General features: G+C 49.1%; 10 protein-coding genes across 10 annotated transcripts; 4 read left to right on the forward strand and 6 right to left on the reverse strand.

Annotated features, from left to right (window-relative positions):
* Positions 1-546: 546 nt before the first annotated feature.
* N7520_008102 (putative DNA ligase I) lies at positions 547-3,028 on the reverse strand (the record flags this gene model as incomplete). Its single annotated transcript, XM_057142036.1, has 2 exons — positions 547-1,427; positions 1,477-3,028. The coding sequence occupies 2 exons, from the start codon at positions 3,026-3,028 to the stop codon at positions 547-549; spliced, it is 2,433 nt and encodes an 810-aa protein (XP_056996042.1).
* A 134-nt stretch (positions 3,029-3,162) lies between these two features.
* N7520_008103 (RINT-1 family protein) lies at positions 3,163-5,843 on the forward strand (the record flags this gene model as incomplete). Its single annotated transcript, XM_057142037.1, has 5 exons — positions 3,163-3,309; positions 3,380-3,627; positions 3,680-3,985; positions 4,039-4,183; positions 4,239-5,843. 5 exons carry the CDS (start codon positions 3,163-3,165, stop codon positions 5,841-5,843), a joined length of 2,451 nt encoding a protein of 816 aa, XP_056996043.1.
* A 528-nt stretch (positions 5,844-6,371) lies between these two features.
* N7520_008104 (WD40 repeat domain-containing protein) lies at positions 6,372-8,564 on the reverse strand (the record flags this gene model as incomplete). The annotated part of the gene is made up of 1 exon (XM_057142038.1): positions 6,372-8,564. The coding sequence occupies one exon, from the start codon at positions 8,562-8,564 to the stop codon at positions 6,372-6,374; it is 2,193 nt and encodes a 730-aa protein (XP_056996044.1).
* Positions 8,565-9,266: 702 nt separating this feature from the next.
* N7520_008105 (uncharacterized protein) lies at positions 9,267-10,095 on the reverse strand (the record flags this gene model as incomplete). Its single annotated transcript, XM_057142039.1, has 3 exons — positions 9,267-9,605; positions 9,753-9,973; positions 10,047-10,095. 3 exons carry the CDS (start codon positions 10,093-10,095, stop codon positions 9,267-9,269), a joined length of 609 nt encoding a protein of 202 aa, XP_056996045.1.
* Positions 10,096-10,451: 356 nt separating this feature from the next.
* On the forward strand, positions 10,452-12,095 carry N7520_008106 (Gfo/Idh/MocA family protein; the record flags this gene model as incomplete). Its single annotated transcript, XM_057142040.1, has 1 exon — positions 10,452-12,095. One exon carries the CDS (start codon positions 10,452-10,454, stop codon positions 12,093-12,095), a length of 1,644 nt encoding a protein of 547 aa, XP_056996046.1.
* A 474-nt stretch (positions 12,096-12,569) lies between these two features.
* pgmA (phosphoglucomutase PGM2) lies at positions 12,570-14,344 on the reverse strand (the record flags this gene model as incomplete). The annotated part of the gene is made up of 3 exons (XM_057142041.1): positions 12,570-13,873; positions 13,936-14,237; positions 14,292-14,344. The coding sequence occupies 3 exons, from the start codon at positions 14,342-14,344 to the stop codon at positions 12,570-12,572; spliced, it is 1,659 nt and encodes a 552-aa protein (XP_056996047.1).
* Positions 14,345-14,685: 341 nt separating this feature from the next.
* On the reverse strand, positions 14,686-15,301 carry N7520_008108 (oligoribonuclease; the record flags this gene model as incomplete). The annotated part of the gene is made up of 2 exons (XM_057142042.1): positions 14,686-15,201; positions 15,254-15,301. The coding sequence occupies 2 exons, from the start codon at positions 15,299-15,301 to the stop codon at positions 14,686-14,688; spliced, it is 564 nt and encodes a 187-aa protein (XP_056996048.1).
* A 550-nt stretch (positions 15,302-15,851) lies between these two features.
* N7520_008109 (uncharacterized protein) lies at positions 15,852-17,393 on the forward strand (the record flags this gene model as incomplete). The annotated part of the gene is made up of 3 exons (XM_057142043.1): positions 15,852-16,347; positions 16,591-16,727; positions 16,920-17,393. The coding sequence occupies 3 exons, from the start codon at positions 15,852-15,854 to the stop codon at positions 17,391-17,393; spliced, it is 1,107 nt and encodes a 368-aa protein (XP_056996049.1).
* Positions 17,394-17,979: 586 nt separating this feature from the next.
* On the forward strand, positions 17,980-18,362 carry N7520_008110 (uncharacterized protein; the record flags this gene model as incomplete). The annotated part of the gene is made up of 2 exons (XM_057142044.1): positions 17,980-18,012; positions 18,102-18,362. 2 exons carry the CDS (start codon positions 17,980-17,982, stop codon positions 18,360-18,362), a joined length of 294 nt encoding a protein of 97 aa, XP_056996050.1.
* An 852-nt stretch (positions 18,363-19,214) lies between these two features.
* On the reverse strand, positions 19,215-21,062 carry N7520_008111 (uncharacterized protein; the record flags this gene model as incomplete). Its single annotated transcript, XM_057142045.1, has 3 exons — positions 19,215-19,604; positions 19,655-19,977; positions 20,042-21,062. The coding sequence occupies 3 exons, from the start codon at positions 21,060-21,062 to the stop codon at positions 19,215-19,217; spliced, it is 1,734 nt and encodes a 577-aa protein (XP_056996051.1).
* Between the last annotated feature and the right edge of the window lie 111 nt (positions 21,063-21,173).

The raw sequence follows: 21,173 nt of genomic DNA on the forward strand, positions 1-21,173 counted from the left end.
TCATTCTCTTCTTCTGTCCATTTCTTCCCCTCGCTTTTCTATTACCTTTGTTACGGTTTGACGATTTTGCTACGTTTGCATCCACACATATCCCTTGTGTTCTAATTCTCTGTGTTGAGCGTGTCGAGGCCTTGTTTTACAAGGTTATCCCTCAAATTTCCCTATCAAGCACACCCCTGCATCCACGGCGTTTCTTTGTCTGCATGGCTCTTGCCATATCCTGCATTCTTATTCCATGATTGACGTTTATTCCATACCTTGATTTGCGTTATGGCATTTCTGCCCGCATGTTATCACACTCAACATGTCCCTTACGATACTGTACCCGACCTCATTGGCTTGATGATCAGTGTACCTAATATTTCCCCTGTCTTCTCTGACAGGTGGTCTAGTCGACCACATGAATATAGCAAATAGCCTGTAATATGTCTTCTGTCTACCAACTCTTTCTCTATACACCTATTCATCCAATATCTAGAACGGCAAGAGTTTCATTACATGACCCCCAACATAAGATCCCAACTTCCAGTAATTAACTATATAGGTTTAATCCTCCGTCCAACCCAACACCTCATCCGGCCCACCATTCTCTTCAACCTCAGCCTTTTCCCCCTGTTTTCTCCACAAAAGCGCTAAATAATCCGAAGTAGTTGCCTCATCAATCCCCTTATCCTCCCTGACCTTCAGAAACCGCGGAAACCTCAAACTTAATCCTCGCTCCTCACTGACAAGCCCAATCGCTGCCGTATAAGTAGGACTAAGCGTGATATCCGCAAACGCCATCTCCCAAACCTCCTGCGGTTCAAACCATACATCCGGCGTCCCGAAATAATCCACATACGCAGGTCTCGAGATAACATTCGCACTGCCGGCGCTGTATTTCTCTTTGTTGGCCTGATAGAACTTGTCGGTGAATCCCGACATGCATTTTGTGACGGCTTCCAGAGCTCCAGATTCGGGATTGCGGACTGCCAGGAGGATTGGAGACCACCATTTCGCTTTGCGGCCTTGGCCGTGCCAGCCTGCGATCGGGATTAGGTCGAGAGTTTCGGAGGAGGCGCTGTAGTCTTTTTTGACTTTTAGCCAGGATTCGAGCCGTTTGTCAGGTTCGTAGGTTGATAGGAGGGCTTTGCGGCGGGCATTGGGTTTTGATTGGGGAGTTTTGCTGTCGGGGGTTGGTTCTGGTTCTATTGAAGGAGGTTCTGCTTCCGGGTTGAGTTTGTTGATTTGCTTGGTATTCGAAGTACCATTGTCGAGCACTTTAACCATGATTCCCTCGCATTTGACGTCGGTGGCGCCTTTGAAAAATTCTAGAATACTTTCTGAGTCTGCCGAGGTGGCATCTAGGCTCTTGACCCAGGTGAATCGATTGGGGATTTCGACAAAAAGACTTCGGAGTAGTTCGCGGCGTTCTCGAAAGGGGCGATCTAAAGAGTGGTTCGCCGTTGAGATACATGAGATCAAATGAGAATAGACAGACGTTGACGGTGATTGCTCCAAGCTCGACATTCTTCTTTGCTCGATTGGTAAGAGTTTGAAATGGCTGCAGGTCGCCATTTTCACGGTCCACGGCGACTACCTCTCCCTCCAGAATGAAACTGGAGACGCCCTCGCCCCGTATCTGGGGAACGAGGGATACCAAGTCGGGGTATTTCTCTGTCATAAGCTCCAGGTGTCGAGAAAATATAGACACTTTGCCCTGTTCATCGCAGTGCACTTGAGCTCGCTGCCCATCGTACTTGTATTCACAGCTGAACTCTCGTCCTTGCAATTTGGTCAACATCTCCGAGAGATCGCGGGTGATACTTCCTAGCATCGGTCGGAGTGGAATATGCAGCACCAGGCCACACCGGAGAAGCAGTTCCTCAGTCACACCAATCTCCTGCAGACAAGGGACGAGATCATTGTAATCTGGGTGTCTAGCGTAGGACGCCTTGACAATCTCTTCGGCGTTAGTGTATAATTCGGAGAGTTCTTCTTTCTTCAGACGTGCGAGATCAGGGTGAATGGTGAACTCCGCCCCAGCAGGTTTCGAATAGAGGAATGCTCGTGCCAGAGCAATGAGCATAGTAGTCTTCACTGCTCCAATTCGGAGATTCTGGACCAAAGTACGCACGATATACCGACTCTCTTCGGCACCGCGTGCATCCTGCAATAACTTCTCAACAATTCGTTGTTTTGTCTCTTGACTTCCAGTCCCTTTACTCTTAGCGATTTTGAGGAGTGATTGGTATACACCTTTGATCTTAAGTGGTTTTGGTTTGACCAATTTGAAGGCTTGACGTTTCTTGGCTTCGAAAGCAACATCTCCCGCGTCTCCATGACGATCGTAAAGCGTCTTGAGGCCTTGACTGTTCAGACCGTATACCTTCTTTAGCGCCTTGGAGATGGAGGAGCCGCCCAATCCTAACTCCAGCTCATCGTATGGTGGTGAGATGGAATTGGTTGCTAGCCAGACAGCCGGAAGAAGACTATCTGGATCGCCTTCTATTAGAACCCGAAGGAAGTTGACAAGGGTATCGACGATCTTAATTCGGCTTGTGGTTGAGTTTGCCAGGACAAAGGCCCTTGTTAGCAGCGCGTAGGTAGCATCGCCGCCCTCGGAGGCCCAGTGCGGTCGTAACTCGGCTGCATATTTGCCTGCATCAAATGTTTGAGGGGTTTGATCAAATGGTACAGTAAGGGAAACAGTGTCTTCTGTGCCCGAGGACGATTGCAATGATAGCGTGTTTTTTTTGGGCAGGGTCACCGGCGTTGTATCTGTAGGTATCAACGGAATTGACGGTGCTCCACTTGATTCGGGCTCTTTAGGTTGGATATCATTTGCAGATATTTTAGCATTATCTTCCTGATCCCATTCGGCCTGAAGTTTCCGCGCCAATGCTTCATCGGATAGGTTCTGCTCTGTGACGTCGGGATCTAGCTGTGGCTGTTTTGTCTGTCCTTTAAAGAACGACTCAATACCACGGGTTTTCTGTGGCGATGATTCAGTACCATTGCGCTTGCGCTTTTTAGCCGGACTGGACATAGTTCAATGCGTGGGTGCGCAAGAGATCAAGTGCTATTGCCACTGGAGGTTTGGAGGTCTGGAGCTGCGGTTGGCAGACGTCAGCGGAAGGCGGAGATCAACATCACGAACATCGTGTTCTTCCTTCCGCAACAATGGCGCCAACTACGTCTCTGTCCTCGCACGAGCGGACACGAGTCGAGGATTATCTTAATGATAAAATCCAGATTTCTGCTGACCTTGAAAGTTTGAATTCGCTGCTCTCAAGCCTCCGCGCGCAGCAAGAGCTCCAGCGCAAGCAGGTACCTCCCCCTCGTGTCCCGCAACTCCAGATCGCCACGTACAAATTGAACTGACTTTATACCAAATTAGCTAATAGATGCGCACGAAGCACTCTCAAATGCGACCAAAGCATCCAATGAACATGCCGAAGCTACTCGAAAACGTGCCGAGGCATTCGCGGCGGAGCAGGCGGGCATCGATCAGCGGTTGAAGGCGATCACAAAATCGGAGACTAGCGATGAAGCAGTACGGCGACTTGAGAAAAGTATGGAGAAGCTACAGCGCCTAGAGATATCTAAGGGATACGTGGGATTATTGAAGGAGGCCGAAGAGTTGAGGTACGCATTCGCAGACTTATGCCCGAATCACGCTAATTGCAGTCTAATACAGCAAGGAAGCTTTATCCAACATCTCCTCCGATCCCCGCGCCGCCTTGAAGCCTTATTGCCAGCTCCGCAGTATTGTCGTGTCGCTGAAAGAAGCACAACCTGCTGCCGAGGGCGCTGCGCCCCACCTTATCGACTATACAGTGAAACTGGCTTCCGCATTGAGGGAACAGTTGAAGAAATTCTTTGGCGATCAACTCCAGAAGACACTCACATCCTTGAAATGGCCAACGCGAGAACTGAACATCACGGACAAATTGTTGGATCAATGGAGACGTGATGTTGAGCTCCTGATTGACCTGCAAACACCGTATGCTCACTCCCCGTGATATCGTTAAGTTCTTTTTTTAACAGTAATTATAGAGAACTCCCACACCGTGATGCATTGAGCATCAGCCAGAAGGTTGAACCCCCCGGCCTATTCCCTCTAGAGGTTATGGTGCATCCTTTGGAGCTCCGCTTCAAGTATCACTTCAGCGGTGAGAAGCCGACAAACAGACTTGACAAGGTAATCACATCATTATTGAACCTGGGTTTTTCGTTTTCTAATTTCGATTATCTAGCCGGAATACTTCCTCTCGCATGTTTTGGACCTCATCAGTCAGTTTGGTGGTTTCTTTACTTCATACTTCCAGCCAATCCTTAATGAAAAGGCCCAGTCGGCAGGTGTCAGCTTGGAATGGAACTTCAATAATGCCTTGCATGCGTTCATCAATGCTCTTATGCCAATGTTGCGAGAGAAAATCGACTCCTTCCTCCCACAAATTTCCGACTATCCTCAACTGCTCAGCCATTTTATCCACGAGCTGATGAACTTTGACAACGAGATTCGGGCAACTTGGAACTACTTACCAGATCCTTACTCTGATGGAAACTGGAAGGGCATGACGGGGGAGGTTCTCGCCAAACAGGGGTGGTACGATCGCTGGCTTCAGGTTGAGAAGGACTTCGCCCTGGCTCGATACAAAGATATCATCGACACTGCCGACAGTGGTGAGATTGACTACGATGGCGTCGAGTTGACCGCAACCAAACCAACCAAAGCTGCAATTAGAGTCAATGATCTTCTCGAAACGATCACAGAACGTTACCAGCCACTGTCATCCTTCAGTCAGAAGCTGCGGTTCCTTATCGATATTCAAATCACAATTTTCGATCAATTTCACGAGCGCCTTTACTCTGCACTGGAGGCCTATCTTGCGATGACTTCTACGCTAGGACGGACGGTACGAGGAGCAGACGGACAAGCCAGTGTAGAAGACGTTGCAGGCCTAGAAAGGCTCTGCAGAGTCTTCGGAAGTGCAGAGTATCTCGAGAAGAAGATGGAGGACTGGAGCAATGATGTTTTCTTTGTTGAACTCTGGTCTGAGCTTCAAGACCGAGTTCGTCAGGGTGGGCAAAACGTGGCGGGCTCCATGACCGTTGCCGAAGTGGCGGCGCGCACTTCACCGGCAGTCAATAACAATGGGGTATCAAGCCCTCAGACCTCTTCTGACGGTGCGTTGTTTGATGAAACTGCCTCTGCGTACCGTCGCCTTCGACAACGGTCGGAAACCATTGTCACCTCCACCTTGACCTCGAACATCACTACAGTCTTGAAGCCCTACTCCCGTGTATCTACATGGGCAACACTTTCCGTTCCCTCAGCTGGTTCAGCATCTTCTCCTTTATCCCTATCATCTGACCTTGCACACGCAATGCGCACGTTGTCTTCCCAACTTGCCTTTCTTTCCAAAGCCCTAGGTGTGGCGCCTCTCCGAAGAGTAACCCGCCAGCTTCTCCTCTCTATACAGACTTATATCTGGGATCATGTCCTGACTAGGAATACCTTTTCCACAGCTGGTGCAAACCAGTTAGTCAGTGATGTCGAACAAATATGCAGCGTGGTTGACAACACCCTTGGCGTGGCTGGCCATCCAGGTGGCTCGTTGTTGATCATGAAGAAGCTCAACGAGGCTCTGCGTCTTTTGAATCTGAGTCCGTCAACCACTAATTCCGATGAGGCGGCAAATACGTCCAATACCGTGCTAGGCCTGTGGGATGTGGAAAGTAGACTTTTCAAGGACAACGAGAGTGCTCGTGCTGTTCTTGTCGAGCTTGAGATTGATGCATTGACTGAGGCTGAGGCTCGATCTGTGCTGGGTCGCAGAGTAGAGGTCGGCAGCTAGAAAGCATTGAAGAGAAACCGCTATGTTTAAAAATCGTCGTACTACATTCAGAATCATGATGCATTTTAAGCCAACTACTATGAGCGTCCTTGAAAACATTTACTAGATACACCTTTGCATCTGTGCAGAACTAGTATACCTACAGCACTTAAGGGTTCCGCCGCGCTCAACACGCGGTGCTTAGAATAACTCTCCTATACTATTGACTCTGTATCCTACTCCGTCTCCACCTAGTCTCCTACCGTATGACTATCTCCCAGTTGATCGCGACCATGCTTCCTACCGTATTAGTTAATATAGTTGAATGGCCATCCAAAATGGCTTTTCATAGTAAGAAGGAGAAGGAGAGTCTTTACAAGATTGCTGTTGGAGGTTTTCAATATTGTGAGATTCCTGCTTTGTACCCAAGTAATAGAGAGGTGGACTCTATGTAGACTCGATGCTTGTGGGATCGATCCGAAGACTAGTTACACGACCCGATGAATGCCCCATCAGTAATAAATCATCTACAGCGACAGCACAGTTTGCTCAATAGTCTACTGGAAGCAACAGTATCCTGTCGGTTCCATAGACCACCCAGTCACTGTCAACCAGAAAATCACCATTCCTCACAAGCGCCCGACTAGGGAAAGATTTTTCAACATCAATGCGACCCATCGCTGTCATCATGGTATTGTTATCCACAGAAAATTGCAGTGACCTCCAAGAGCCAGGGATGTAACGAGTCCCAATCAACATACCCGTCTGCACTTCCCAGAGATCGACGATATCGCGACTTCTTGATCCGGCTAAAAGTAAACCATCGGGAGATAAAGTAATGGATGATGTCCAGTCCTGCCGATCAAAAGTCCTTTTCAATTGCCCCGTCGCCACGTCCCATACTCGTACGCTTTGGTCCCACGTGAAGGAAATCACAGTACTTCCATCGGGTGACCATGCAAGATCTTTAACCCAATGGGAAGTGTCAGACACGGGAATCGTAAACACCCTCTGTCTCTTTCCAGTAATAACATTCCAAATATTGAAGGTAACTTCCAAGGTTTCGCGTGCTAGGGACTGATCCAGATTATCGTGTATTGCACAAGCAAGAAGCTTGGAATTCGGCGAGAAACTCAGCACCGTAGATTGATATTTATAACGGGCCCCAAATGTAAGGAGTGGCTTCCAAGTGTCTGTATGCCAAATCTTGACTAGGGGCTGCTCATTGAGATTTTCGGTATCTATATTGGCCACTCGATCTTCATGTAAAGGAACGATCTCGTGTGCGAAAAGCTCACCGTCAGGGCTGAATGCGAAACCCCCGAGTGTTACGGAGCCCTTAGGAGCGCTGAGTGCCAGTTCCCACGTGGCCAGATTCCAAATATCGTCTGTAAATTTATTAGAGACGAGGACCCAGTTGCTGTCTGGTGAGAATGAGCAGTGTCCACCGCGAAGGCGTTTCAGAAAAATGCCGGTTTCCATGTCCCATATACTGACGCTGGTGCGGGAACTCGTTATAGAAGCGGCAATTTTACGATCCGGAGAAAGCTTAAAGCCATCGATTTGGAAAGACTCAAGCTGAAATTCCTCGAGAGATTTGGATTGGGTGACAAGGTCCCAAAGCTGGATGGTATACCCTAAGTCCGACACCGTGACCAACAACGTGTTATCCGCCGAGAATGATAGCCAATTTATATCACCAAAGGGGTTGTAGAAAGTCTTGTCGATGTTTCCTGTGGTGATATCCCAGACACGTATTTCCCTGCCGCCTCTTTCCCAACCGCGGGCCCCGTAACACAGAGGTACAGATGCGAAGAATCTGCCATTCGGTGAAAGTTGCAGCCCCAAACAGCCAGCCTCAATTGTCTTAACGAGCTTTCCAGATGATACGTCCCACAGTTTGACGAAACCAGCATCATCGCCCTCGGAGTCGCAAGACATCAAGAGTACTTTGCTATCTGGCAAAAAGCAGGCATCGTGGAACCACCCGGGAATCTCACCTAGGAGCTCTCCACTTGCAGGATCCCAAAGTGAGATTGGATAGCGATTGGACCATGCCGCAAGAATATTGCCGTCTGGAGAGAAAGCAAGTCTGGTCTTGAGCATTAATTCACCGTAATGGCGTCTGAGCTCACGTTTGGGGGTAATTGCCACTGCATTCCAGAGCTGAGTCACGCCAGTCTCAGAAGCAGATGCCAAAGTTTGACCGTCTCGGGAGAGTGCTAAAGAAGACACGCTCACCCCCCCATGGGGCTGAAATGTCTTCAACAGTAGCCCGTTTGCAATATCAATGACTTCAACTGTATTACTGTTCAGAAGAGCCACAGCAAGAGTCTTGTCATGAGAAAAGAGCCTCCAATGTGGTGTTCCTCCACGTACAGAACTCTTTACTTCAGTGATGAGCAGACCGGAAGATACATCCCATACTCTAAGCCACCCTCCCAATGATATGGAAATCACCCGTTTCCCATCTTGCGAGAATGTAACCGTAGTGCCTCTTATACTATCCTCCTTGTCTTCGCTGAATACATCTAGAGTCTTCAACAAGGTTCCTGTGGCTGAATCATAGAGGCAAGCCGCAGAAGATGCCACTAGCTTTCCATCGGGAGAAAAGGCCGCGCCGTAGAGTACCTGATCGCTTTCAAATGTCTGCAATAGGGGGCTCCACAATTTCTCTACTTTTGGTAGACCGCTGATCCAATTGGGAACCAGGTGCTGATATGTGTGTCGAATAATGCTCATCTCTGGGCAATAGAAAAGAGCTGATCTGTAGAGTTGGAGAGGTGCAGTTTCGATGATTGACCTGAATTTGAGTATGAAACGCCTCGCGTCGGAGATCATTTCTCGAATTTTTATCCTCCCATCAGGCTGTATAAATAAAAATGGAACGTCAGTTGATATAATTACATTAATTTGTAAGTACCTGAGTAGGTACATGGCCTTCGGATGCAGGGATGGACTTTGTAGCTTACAGGTAAACTGAATATGTGATCTGAGAGCACATTAATGGCGCGGACACCCTCGGAAATCTTGCCTAGAAGGCCTAGAGCCTCGAGCCAGTACAAAAATTGCTTTTTGAGAAACCCATGGACTTGACCAACATCTTCGACATCTGTATCGGCCCGTTGGAGATGATCAACCCAGTAGCGGCAAGCGTACTGAACATGAGCTGGCAGGTATTGATTCACCAAGGAGCGCGGAACATCTGCAGTGAGAGAAGCGAAGTCGCCGAGACAGCAAATATCTTGCTTCAAGGTCTTGGATAAAACATCAAGGCAAGCATAAGCCAATTCCCTATGCTTAATCTTCTGGGAAATCCAAAAGTCTTCGTTGGTACATCGCTCTTGATCAAGCAAGAAATCCCGAAAAGAGAGATGAAGGAGGCGGATAGGCGAATCCTCATCGCTAATTGATAGTACCGATAGAAGGGATTGAAGTGTATCCTTAACCGTAGATCCCGATAGAGAGCAGATTGGCCAGAGCAGTCACTGACAAGGGTTCGAACAGCATGATGATGGCCCCAACAATCAGCTGGAACCGATTGCGTATAGCCCCCTTCTCTTCCTCAATTGCCTCTCCAATCAATGAGAACTGAAGGATTCGGCTGTAAATTGCATCCAGGCTCCTCTGCGGAGAACGCTCCACTACCCTACCACCAAGAAGAAGATCCAAACGTGATTCCAAGCGCTCCTTGGTTAGTTTGCGGTCGCCGAGAAAACGACACGCTGTTGCGGCGTAGATGAACAGACCATCGGCCTTCCAAGCAAGTTGTTGGATCTTCTCCTCATCGGGTCAGCCGGATTTTAACATATGTCGCCGAGTAATTATGGCGAGTTCATGCTTCAGAAATCTTGTAATGTCGTCCTTGGGTGCATTTTTGTCGCTGGAAAGTAAAACCTTGGGCAACTCAGTTGCATAGAGATCACCTACAATTGCATTGAAGCTCGAAAAAATGTTCAATTCTAGTCTGCTGGTGATGAAAAACTTCAAGCGGATGGTGCTCAATTTTTGAGCTCCAGTGGTGAGCTGTAGGATTGTGTCAATGTCAGTCTCTGACTCCGATTCACATTCATCAAGCGCATCAATCACAATGATGGATGTCAGAGGCACCAAAGTCTGCTTATCAAGTTCAAGGAGAGGCTGCAGGATGACTCTGAAATAAATGAATTTCTAAGAATGATGTCGTTGCTGTCTAGTGGGGGCCAGAAAGCTGTCCAATCTCACCCGCAAAGACCATGCGGGGTCGATCTGCAGCTACACGACGGAGGACCATAGCAGCCACAGAAGAATAACTTTAAGTAGCCTTTGTGGCCCTCCGTAGACAATTATGACTTCCGAACTAAACATTCGACTGATAGCGGATGCTAAAATACCGAATTTTCAATTAAGAAGAAGATTGAAGTGAAGTCCAAAATCCCAAAATACGAACTACTTTAGTTAGTTGACCGCCAATCACCGACCAGCTGATCTTACTGATGTTCCATCTCCCCGCACTACAACAATGCAACCTCGCGAAGACTCTTCTTTATATAAGATAACCAAGGCTCAATTCAAAAGAAGCTTCTGGTCCATATGATTGATTACCCTTGAGCCCAGACTTAAGCTTTTATCCCTCATCAATCTACAACAATGATGAAAGAACCCCAGCTTCCACCTCCAGATATCCAGCTATCCAAGTCCGCAACAAGAGCAACCCGCTTCCTTGTGATCGGTGCTGGATCTCGAGGAAATGCCTACGCTCGCGCTGTCACAAGAACAACACCAGGTACAATTCACGCCGTCGCCGAGCCCCACGCCTTCAAGCGGCGCGAGTTCGGCCAGAACTATATCTGGGGCACGGACGGATCCACAGAGGGACAGGAGTTTACAGATTGGCGAGAATGGGTACAATGGGAGACAGAGCGACGAAAATCCACCAAGGATAGCCACCCTAACATAAATTCTACTACTCCTGTCGGCGTGGACGGAGTTTTTATCTGCACATTGGACGAAACACACGTTGAAATCATTCAAGCCATTGCTCCGCTTAACTTGCACATTCTTTGCGAAAAACCTCTCGCACTTTCATTGGATGACTGTCTAACAGTCTATCGAACTCTCCAACCACCCGAGGGTCCGAACCAGCAACCCCGTGCACCAAAAACCATCTTTTCAATTGGACACGTCCTCCGCTACAGTCCGCATAACAAACTACTTCGCAAACTCCTCCTAGAAGACCGCATTATCGGCGATATCGTCTCGCTCGAACATACTGAGCCGGTGGGCTGGTGGCATTTCTCTCATAGCTATGTACGCGGGAACTGGCGCCGCGCAACAGCCGCAGGGGACGGCTCTTTACTGACGAAATCATGCCATGATATCGATTTTATACTATGGCTGCTCTGCTCGCCCGTCTCACTTGAGAATGCGCAGGTAGAGGGCCAGAATCCGCATTTCCCGAGGAGTATCTCGTCGGCGGGATCTTTGACGCAGTTTAGAAAGGCGAGGAAGCCTGTTGCGGCTGGTGGTGCTACGAATTGTCTTTCTTGTCCTGCGGAGAGGGAGTGCAGTTATAGTGCTGTGCGGATTTATAATGATCGGCACCTTGCGAAGGGGCATACGGGGTGGCCGGTTGATATTGTCTGTCCTGACATTGAAGATGCATATAAAGGGCACGGGGCGGGTGCTGCGGAGTCACAGTTGCTTGCTAAGTTGGGCGAGAACTGGGATTCTGGCACGCATTCGGATTCAGAGATAGCGGCGCGGCCTTGGTATGGGCGGTGTGTTTATGAGGCTGATAATGATGTTGTTGATGATCAGGTCGTTACGATTGCGTGGGATGATGAAGTGGATGCGCCGCGCCGACTTGCTAAGACCGCTTCGTTTCATATGATTGCTCCGACGGAGAAACAGTGTGAGCGAAGAGGTCGGGTTTATGGGACAAAGGGTGAGATTGAGTATGATAGCAACAGGATCTCGATCTATGATTTCGCATCGGCGAAGACTTCTGTTCATGATGTGCCGAAGCCTCCACCCGAGAGGGCCGAGTCGCATGGTGGTGGGGATTATGGGCTTGCGGGACAGTATGTGGCTGCTGTTGAGGCGGTAGTCAATGGAGGAATGGATATTGAGACCGCGCAGGCCCGGTTTGTCGGATGCACATTGGTGGAGGCGGTCCGGAGTCATGCCGTTGTGTTTGCCGCAGAAGAGGCGAGGCGTGAGGAGCGCGTTGTGCGATGGGGAGATTGGTGGGAGGAGAAGTTGAAGGCTTCAGCTGCAGGCTCGAAGGCATAATTTGACCACAACATGATGTCAGGATGTGATGAAATGATCAGAGGGGAATAACACTAATGTTTCTACTGTACCTCCTATACCGTTTACCTACACTGTTCCTAGTACCTACTAGTCTCCCACTCAGTACAGTCATATTTCCTATCTTCTTTCCTACCCTGCTTGTTGAATAGTCGAACGGCTCCATCAAATTATAAGAAGCAAACAAGAAAGAAAAGATAATCGATAGGAATCCAAATTACTGCAATGTACCGAAGTAATGGAGAGGTAGGTGAGGTGACTTGGGTCGAGATTGTGAAAAAGGTATTGTCAACGCTGCAGAACGAACATCATATTACTAGAACCAAAAATAGCTATTTCTATCTCATACGTTGCTTCTGCGGTCGTAATATCATCTTCTCACATCGAGAATAAAGCCGTGATCCCCATCCAGCGGGTATCCAGCGGGTCACACTATTACCAAGCAGAATCCACTGCTTAGGTCTTGACATCAGGCTCCTCACGTCCAACGTAAGACTTGAATTTGAGGAGCTTCAGAGCAGAAGCAATGTTCTCGCTCAAGTACTCCTGAGCATTGAGACCGAACTTGGAGCTATCGCTCTCATAGCGCTCAATGTAAAGACGAATGGTAGCACCACTGCTGCCAGTACCGGACAGACGAACGACAATGCGGCTGCCATCGTCGAACTTTACGTAAAGACCCTGGTTCTTGGAGACACTGCCGTCGAGGTCAGTGTAGGAGAAGTTACCAGCGTCAACGATCTTGCGACCGTCAATCTCAGCCGAAGTGCCCTGGGCAACCACGTCGGCCAGAGTGGCGACGACCTTGTTGGCACCGTCACTGTCGACATTCTCGTAGTCGTAACGAGTGAAGAAGGTACGGCCGTAGGTCTTCCAGAAGTCATTCTGGATGGAAGCAATGCTAGGAGTCTCCTCGGGCTTCTGCTTGGCAACACCAGCAATGATGTTCAACCAGGCCACAACAGCCCACACACCATCCTTCTCCCGAATGTGGTTGCTACCAGTACCGAAGCTCTCTTCTCCACAGATGGAGATCTTCTTGTTATCGAACAGGTTGCAGAAGAACTTCCAGCCGGTAGGCACTTCGTAGCTCTCAAGGCCCTGGGCCTTGGCGACGCGGTCGACGGCACCAGAAGTGGGCATGGAGCGGGCAAGACCGTAGACACCCTGCTTCTGGAACCAGGGGATGAGCTTCGCGTGGTGCGCAATGATAGCCAAGCTGTCACCGGGCGAGACGAAGGTGTTGGCACCGTAGATCATGTTACGGTCACCATCACCATCACTGGCAGCACCAAAGTGCACACCATTCTTGTCAACGGCCTCGACGAGCTCGTGAGCGTACACGAGGTTGGGATCCGGGTGACCGCCGCCAAAGTCCGGCTTGGGCACGCAGTTCATGGTGCTGCTGGCGGGCAATCCGAGCTCCTTGACGAAAATGTCCACACCGTAGGGACCGGTCACACCGTGCATACCGTCGAAGAGCACCTTGAAGTCCTTGTGGGTGCTAAGGAACTCCTTGATCAGGTCGAAATCGAAGATCTCCTTCATCATGGTCACGTAGTCCGCGGTGGAGTGAACAACCTCAACCTCGAGGGGGCCGTACGCCTTGGTGCCGATGACGGAGGTGTCGACATCCTCGACATCGATGTAGTTGTAGGAGGTGAGAGACTTGGAGATCTCGTAGATCTTGTTGGTAACCGTCTCAGGGGCGGGGGCGCCGTTAGACAAGTTGTACTTGATACCGAAGTCGTTGTCCGGGCCTATTCGAGTTGGGTGTTAGCTGTTTGTCCGAGACGGGAGGAGCATATCCGCTGTTACTTACCACCAGGGTTGTGACTGGCAGTCAGCAAGATACCACCAGTGGCCTTGCGGACGCGGATCAGGTTGCTGGCCGCAGGGGTACTGAGAATGCCATTCTGGCCCACCAGGAGCTTCTTGACACCGTAGGCGGCACTGATCTTGGCAATCTTGGAGATGACCTCAGGGTTGTAGTAACGGCCATCACCACCGATGACGAGGAAAGCACCCTCTGCACCCTCAGGGATTGACAGAAGAGTGCTAGTGATGAAAGACTCGGAGTAATGGGGTTGCTGGAAGACCTTGACCTTCTTGCGAAGACCAGAACTGGAGAGGTATCGTTAGGGATGGATGGGAAGGAAAGGAGGGGCAATCACATACGTGCCCGGCTTCTGGTCAGTGAAAGACTGGAAGGAGACCGTTTGAACCGACATTATGAAAAACCTTGGAGAGTTGTGAAGAAGAAGAGAAGAGGAAATTCACCGACTCGGAGAAGAGGGGTTGGAGTCGGCGTCATGTGTTGATCATCCCACCGCATTTAAAACATGGCGTTTTTACTATGCATCCCCGCCAATTGGACAAGGATTGAACTGTCATGAAGCTTCCAATTGATCATAGCAGTTATGAATTACCTATAGTCAACCTATGATCTCTATTCTATTATTCCATTGGCTTTTTTTGAAGCTGTTTTTGTTTTTCTTTCCCCCCGGCGGGGCACTGAGCTCCAGTTACTTTTCCCTGTTTCCCTGGTATCATAAATCATAACAATACGGAATTAACTAAACAGCTTCTCCTGATAATAGCGCATTTCCGCAATACTCTCCAGAATATCATCTCTCGCCAAATGAACCTCTCGCTTGGGTGGAACAGAAGCTAACAACTCATCACTGCCCCACCTTCTCGCCGCCTCTTTGATCGTACTCACATCCAAGATGCGGTAATGCAAATGCTCCATAACGGGCGCGTAAGGGCCACGCACCAAAAATGCTTTATCGGCATGTACGCTGTTTCCTGCCAACAAGGCAGTGCGTGGAGTGGGCACATAGCGCTGGATGTAGGCAAGTAGCGACTTAGCGGCAGCTTCTGGGCTAGTGCTCGAGGCCCGGACAGCGGCCGTGAGGCCCGTGCGACCGTGCGTGTCAATGCACCACGGGTTCATGGCGTTGAGGGTGGAGTCTGGGTGGTGGATGACGGTCTCAAATCCGTTGGGCTCGAGAAGTCGAAGCTTTGAGTCTGTGATAAAGCAGCAGATTTGGAGAACTTGGTCGTTTTCGACGTCGAGGCCGGTCATCTGCGAGGATTGTAAGATTACCTGTGGTTGCGACGCGACAGGCGGGACTTACTTCACAGTCGATCCAGACTAAGGGATCGGATGAGCGGGCGAGAGGCATTTTGGGCTGGGTGGGTGTTGGCGCACTCTATGTTGTTAATTCTGTCTCTGGAAGAAATCGGGGGTTGATTCACTTGGTGGAGAACGCGAGCGGGCCGAGTTCGATTGTGTCTGTATGGAACCGCGGGTCGGAGTTGGAAGCCCCTTGCAAACATTTGAAGTTGTATCTTTTCAAATTTCCAGGAATGAATAGAATTGTTATTGTGCACGGGAATTTATACAGTCACTCCCTAAATTGATACCGTCACTCCCCCCAAAAAAGGGAAAATGACTTTGATTTTTTCAATACATGGAATTACATACCGCCTTTACACCGCCTTTCACTTTTGGATTTTCTGGTCTGCCCACCCACCCAACCCCTTCTGCACACCCACCTAATATAGATAGTAGGGCTTCATATTAGGGTATCACCATAGTCTAGCACTCTCTATAGTTATCCACATAGACTCTCAAATCCTCCACACACAGACTCTCAAATCCTCCACACACAGACTCTCAAATCCTCCACCCACAGACTCTCAAATCCTCCACACAACACAAAAATCTTCAAGATGTCTACTACGGGCACCAATAAAGGCAAAAGTGTATCTTTCAAGGATCTACTCTACGACTACGACTCTGATCTCGACCAGGAAAGCGACCCTGAAGTCCTCGAAAGCGACGCTGGAATCCCCGATGAGACTACTCCAGAACCCGAAGCAACCCATAAGTTTCCTCCCAGCCCTACTAGTGCCTATGAAATCCTTGGAATTAACCCTGAAATCCTTGGAAGTGACCCTGAAGTCCTCGAAAGCGACCCTAGAATCCCTGATGAGACTACTCCGGATCCCGAAGCAACAACCCATGAGTCCCCTCTGATGCCCCCTCCTCCTGCAGGGCAAGTATTTGAGACTCGCCAGTCTGCTATTGACTCAATAAACAACTTTGCTAAGCCTTATGGGTACTCTGTCTCGATTCTTCGATCTAAAAAGGGTGTTACGAATCTCAAATGCGTCCGCGGAGCTCTTGCTGGAGGATCTAATCGACAGGAAATTCACCCAAATGACCGTAAGCGAGTTAAAAACAAGATTAATAGAGACTGCCATTTCCGAATCAATCTCCGAGAGATGCCACATTCAACTCAATGGTCTTATCTTATCGCTAATCCTACCCATAACCATGGTTCTGTGAACACAACAATCCAGCGAGTACATCGGCGTCAGACTCTAGCCGCGGAAAGAGAGACTATTTCGGCTTCATTACTTCAAGGCCTACAACCTCGACATGTTCTAACACAACTACTTGAGACAGGGCATCCATACATAAAGATCAGAGATATCTACAATATCCAAGCTAAGATCCAGGAGGAAATTCTTGGTGGTCGACCCTCGATCCAGGCCCTACTTCTAGATCTTCCTGAGAATGACGAATGGCTCATCCGATACGCGGTTCGGGACGATGACAGTCTTTTCGCTCTTTTTGCAATGCATCGGACAAGCCTTGATTTACTTAAGAGATCTCTATGGGTCTTATGGATCGATTCAACATATAAAACGAATCTCCATAAGATGCCCCTTGTTGATATTATTGGATCTGCAGCGACTGGATAGTCTTTTTGTGCAGCTTTTGGTTTTCTACAGAATGAACAGGAAGACTCGTATGTCTTTGTTCTAGACTGTCTTAAGGAGGTTTATGCCAAGGAAATCTCTGTAGAGCATCACCTAGTCGGACCGCGGACTATTTTTACGGATCATGAGCCTGCCCTAATGAACGCAATTAACGATATCTTCCCTGATATAGACCGTATGATCTGTCTATGGCATGTCATGAAAAATATCAAGATCAAAGTACGCCCGATTATCACTGAATGCATCGCCAGGCAGGTTAATGATAGTATTCTTCAAAAAGATGAAGTTAAAGAGCAGTCTCTAGCGTTATGGGCAGAGTTTAAGGAAAACCTTGATGAGGTTTTCTACTTCCTTACAGTTAAGGGTTCTCAGAGAAATTGGCGCATATTTCGACGCAAATGGGATCGACTTGGATTCGATGAGGTTAATGACTACATCATGAAGGTCTGGATCGAGGGCTGTGGTGAGCACTTTATGGCCTGCTAAACCAAGGGCTACCTCCATCTATCTGAAGTGGTAACTTCTCGTGCTAAAGGAGAACACTAGGCGTTGAAGCAGGACTCGATAAAGACTAGAAGTCGTCTTTTGAGGACTCTCCGGTCTTTCCAAATCGTCACAAAGGCTCAATTTACCGCGATTCGGCAAAATCTTGCAGACCAGGTCGTCCGCGGGCGATCGTGGACAGATCCTGAAGCTGCGATTGTGATTCGTGATATTAACAAGGTTATTTCCCGGAAGGCTATTGCGGAGGTATTAGCAACCTTTAAGACCTACCTACCACCTAACGAAAACCCACTAGAGAGACCTAATAAGGACAGCAAATGGCAGATCAGATATCCTTATATCTGTTTTGAAGGGACTGGCGGACCTGGAATCCCTTGTATCCATACGATATTAACCTCATGGAGACACTAAGTGCCTTTGACTAAAGACCAATTCCATCAGCACTGGCACCTCCCGAGTCCTGAAAAGACCACTAATGCCTCTTTTGTGGCTCCTCCTATTGACGCACGGCATCTAGTTCGAGAACCCCATACAGTAATTCGGCTAAAAGGGCGACCGACTGAGACTAATGAGTCTATTACCCGGCAAGGGCCAAGGCCAGGTGGGCGGAAGTTATCCCAGTTCGAGATTATGGACCTACAGCAAGATGCGCTACAGATAGATAATAATCGGCATGAAACTCGAATATAGGAGGCCCAGCGGACGCAGCAATCTCAGGAGGACCAGCAATTTCATGAAGGTGTTGCTCAGGAGTACTTTACACAACAGGATGAGACTCTCGAGGCAGGTCCTAGTCGAGCCCGAGGACAGAAACAGTCTCCAGCGAAGATACCCAGAAAGCGCAAGTATCCAACGAGTCCAACGAAAAGAGGTCCTGGTCGGCCAAGGAAGGCTGATAAAGGCACAGTACCAGATGTGCCGGACAGTATGATGGGTATTATGGAGTTTTGAGAAGCGCGCGGCGGACTCGGTGGTCTGTGTGGACGCAGAGGGACAGCATGTATCGGCAGCGGACTTGGTAGTCTGCACATGTGTATGTTTAGGGGATTTGGAAGGTCTGCATGGAGGTCAAATTGTCAGCATAAGGGACTCGAGAGTTTATGCGGGGAACTGCGGGGAACTCGGAGGGTAGCGAGGTGGACTCAGATGTCGTGAAAAGCGTTCAAATAACGTCAAGTAACAGCTTTCAAGCGTTGATTTAGGTGGTTGTTTAGTATGCTAGCCAGAATTCGCTAATATGTAAGCCTGTGCAGGGGGTGTCTCCGCGGAGGTAGGGGTAATAATAATAAGGGTTGTAAACAAAGTAGTTATGGGTGGCAATAAAAAAGGCAGAAAAATATTCTGCCGATGTATTCCGATGTACAGGTGGAACTTTTGACATTTTTGATTTTTCCTAATTAGGTGATTAGGGAGTGACGGTATCAATTTAGGAAGTGACTGTATAATATCCCTTGTGCACTGTCTAACCCGATCAGGAACATACCCACGTCTTCAAAATGAATTACTTGATTGAACCGTACTTTTACTGCATCAAGTCTGCTCAAGGAACCTGGAACGTGCATATGATTTTGAACACTTCCTAGTTACAAATTTATAAACAAGCCGCCTATAAGCGACACAGCTAATGTATGCCCTTTCCGAATGCTTCCTGTAGTTGATCTGGACATGACGGCGTAAAAAGTTGAAAGAGGGCATGGAATTACCCAACAGCGGATGCGAACATATGGCTCCAACCAAAAAATTCTATCGTTTCAAAGCCTGGATTCCCTGGACTCCACCATAAGAAGTACCACTGCGCCAAACTCACAGTTCCTCATCCTCATCGGCTGCGTTCGACCCCGCGGCCGTATTTTGATCACCAAATGACCCTGCGCTAGAGTTGGTATCATTCATGCCACCGCCGAGGACTTCGTTAATGCGACCAGATGACTCTGCAATGCGACGCCGCAAAGCATTCTCGTCAGCTGTGGACACGCTGGCTCGTTGCTTCTTCAGAGGGCTCCCCAGGAACCCAGCAGGTGGCTCAGCCGTAGACTGGGAAGGTTCAGAGGGACCAGCGATAGCATCCGCAATCGTCTTGGGCGGGGTGATTGAGCGCTCAGTAGCCGGGGGAGGAGTTCCAGAAGCTGGGGTGCCAGTAGAGTTGTTGTCTCCACTTGCGCTAAACGGCTCGGCAGAGTGCTGGCGTTTCAACTGTGGCTTTGTTAGATTTGGAAAAAGAAAATGCAGGAGCTTTCACCTACCCGAATCTTGCGGACACCTTCTTCCAGCTCTCCCTGGCGTTTGATATCATCGGGGGATAAGAATTGATTGTCATCTTTAGTCTCTTCTTCATCGGCCTTGCTCAGGATTGGATTATCGGTGTCATCGTCATCGCTGTCCATTTCATCTTCCCCCTTCTTGCCCTTCGTTGTGGATTCGTGGTCCCGGAAATTGAGGAATCCTACTGTTCCACCGGGCTTCAGAGGACCAATACTGGCAAAGTCCGCTTGTAATGATTTCCGCTTTGCTGCCGGGGTTTCTTGCGCTTTGGGGTCCTTCAGGATACCCATCTTCTGCAATTGGCCTATGTTTTTTTATATAAAGTTAGTGTTTCAATTCTCTGGGTGGAATGAGGGAGTTCGACGCACGCTCTCCACGATACATGAAGGTGAATGTAGCATATGGCTTGTCAGTAGGGTCAATGCCAGTAACAGTTTGTGTACTAATGCTTTTCGGATCGAGAGTCTTGGGCTTTGCGAAACTGGTGGTGTGGTCAATATCGGCATCTCCATTCCCACCTTCCTGACCTCCCTCTTCATCATCGTCGTGGGCATCGAATTGCGGAGAATATTCACCCCGTTTGATTTCTCCCGAGGCCAGGACACGAAACAGAGCCACCTTGATTTGACCTGTAGTCTCCGGGATCGGGTCATCATCATCGGAATCCGACAGGTCATCATCAGAGACATTCTCCAGCGGCGCCTTGTCGTCACCTCCATAGCGCATGATATTTTTGTGCTTCGACGAAGCATTGGCTTCCATCTCCATTGCACTTTGACCTTCTTCCAAGCGCTTTGCCCGACGTTTCTCCATTTTCTGTCGCCGCCGCTCGATCTTGGCAGCGGCATCCTTGCCCTCCAGGTCCAACCCATTGAGCCAGCGCTCCAGACCAACTTCACGAAACAGGAACTCGCGTTCAGCGATGCCCCCGCCTTCGGAATCCGGAACACTGACCCACCGCGAGTTCACCCATGTCTCTTCACCCCTTCGAAGCAATGTGGCCACCTCTTCCTTCTGTCTACCATCAAAGTAGATGTACGCCGCCACGGTCTCATTCGGTCCATTCGTCAATGCCTGATATGGTGCGACAGAACCGGCCTCGTTTGTTTGGCCCGGTAGGCCGCCAACAACCTTTGGCTTCGGAGTGGGGCATTCGGGGGTCGGTTTAGGGGTAGAGTAGGGGACATCCTGGCCAGGATTGAGGAGGGTGATGGAAATGGCGAATGTTGATTGCTCGGGTTTGCCGTTCTTGGAGTCAGGGACTTTAGGCGGAGGAACCGGGATGAAGCAGCCTATGCGGGAAGCGCGCGACTGTCGCTGGATAGAGTATTCAGGGATCGCGCCATCCGGAGTATGAATACTCACGGCGAGACCTTTAAAGCAAGGCATGACGGTGCCTTACAGAGGTGTTGAGTGGAGGAAGAGAATTCGAAGCAGTTGTTAAAAGGGGAAAGGGGAGCTCCTCCGTCAACACGTAGGGAGTTGATTCCTTGAGCGGGA

Source organism: Penicillium odoratum (assembly GCF_028828045.1).
Source record: "Penicillium odoratum strain IBT 22623 chromosome Unknown utg000005l_segment0_segment0, whole genome shotgun sequence".
Taxonomy (NCBI): Eukaryota; Fungi; Ascomycota; class Eurotiomycetes; order Eurotiales; family Aspergillaceae; genus Penicillium; species Penicillium odoratum.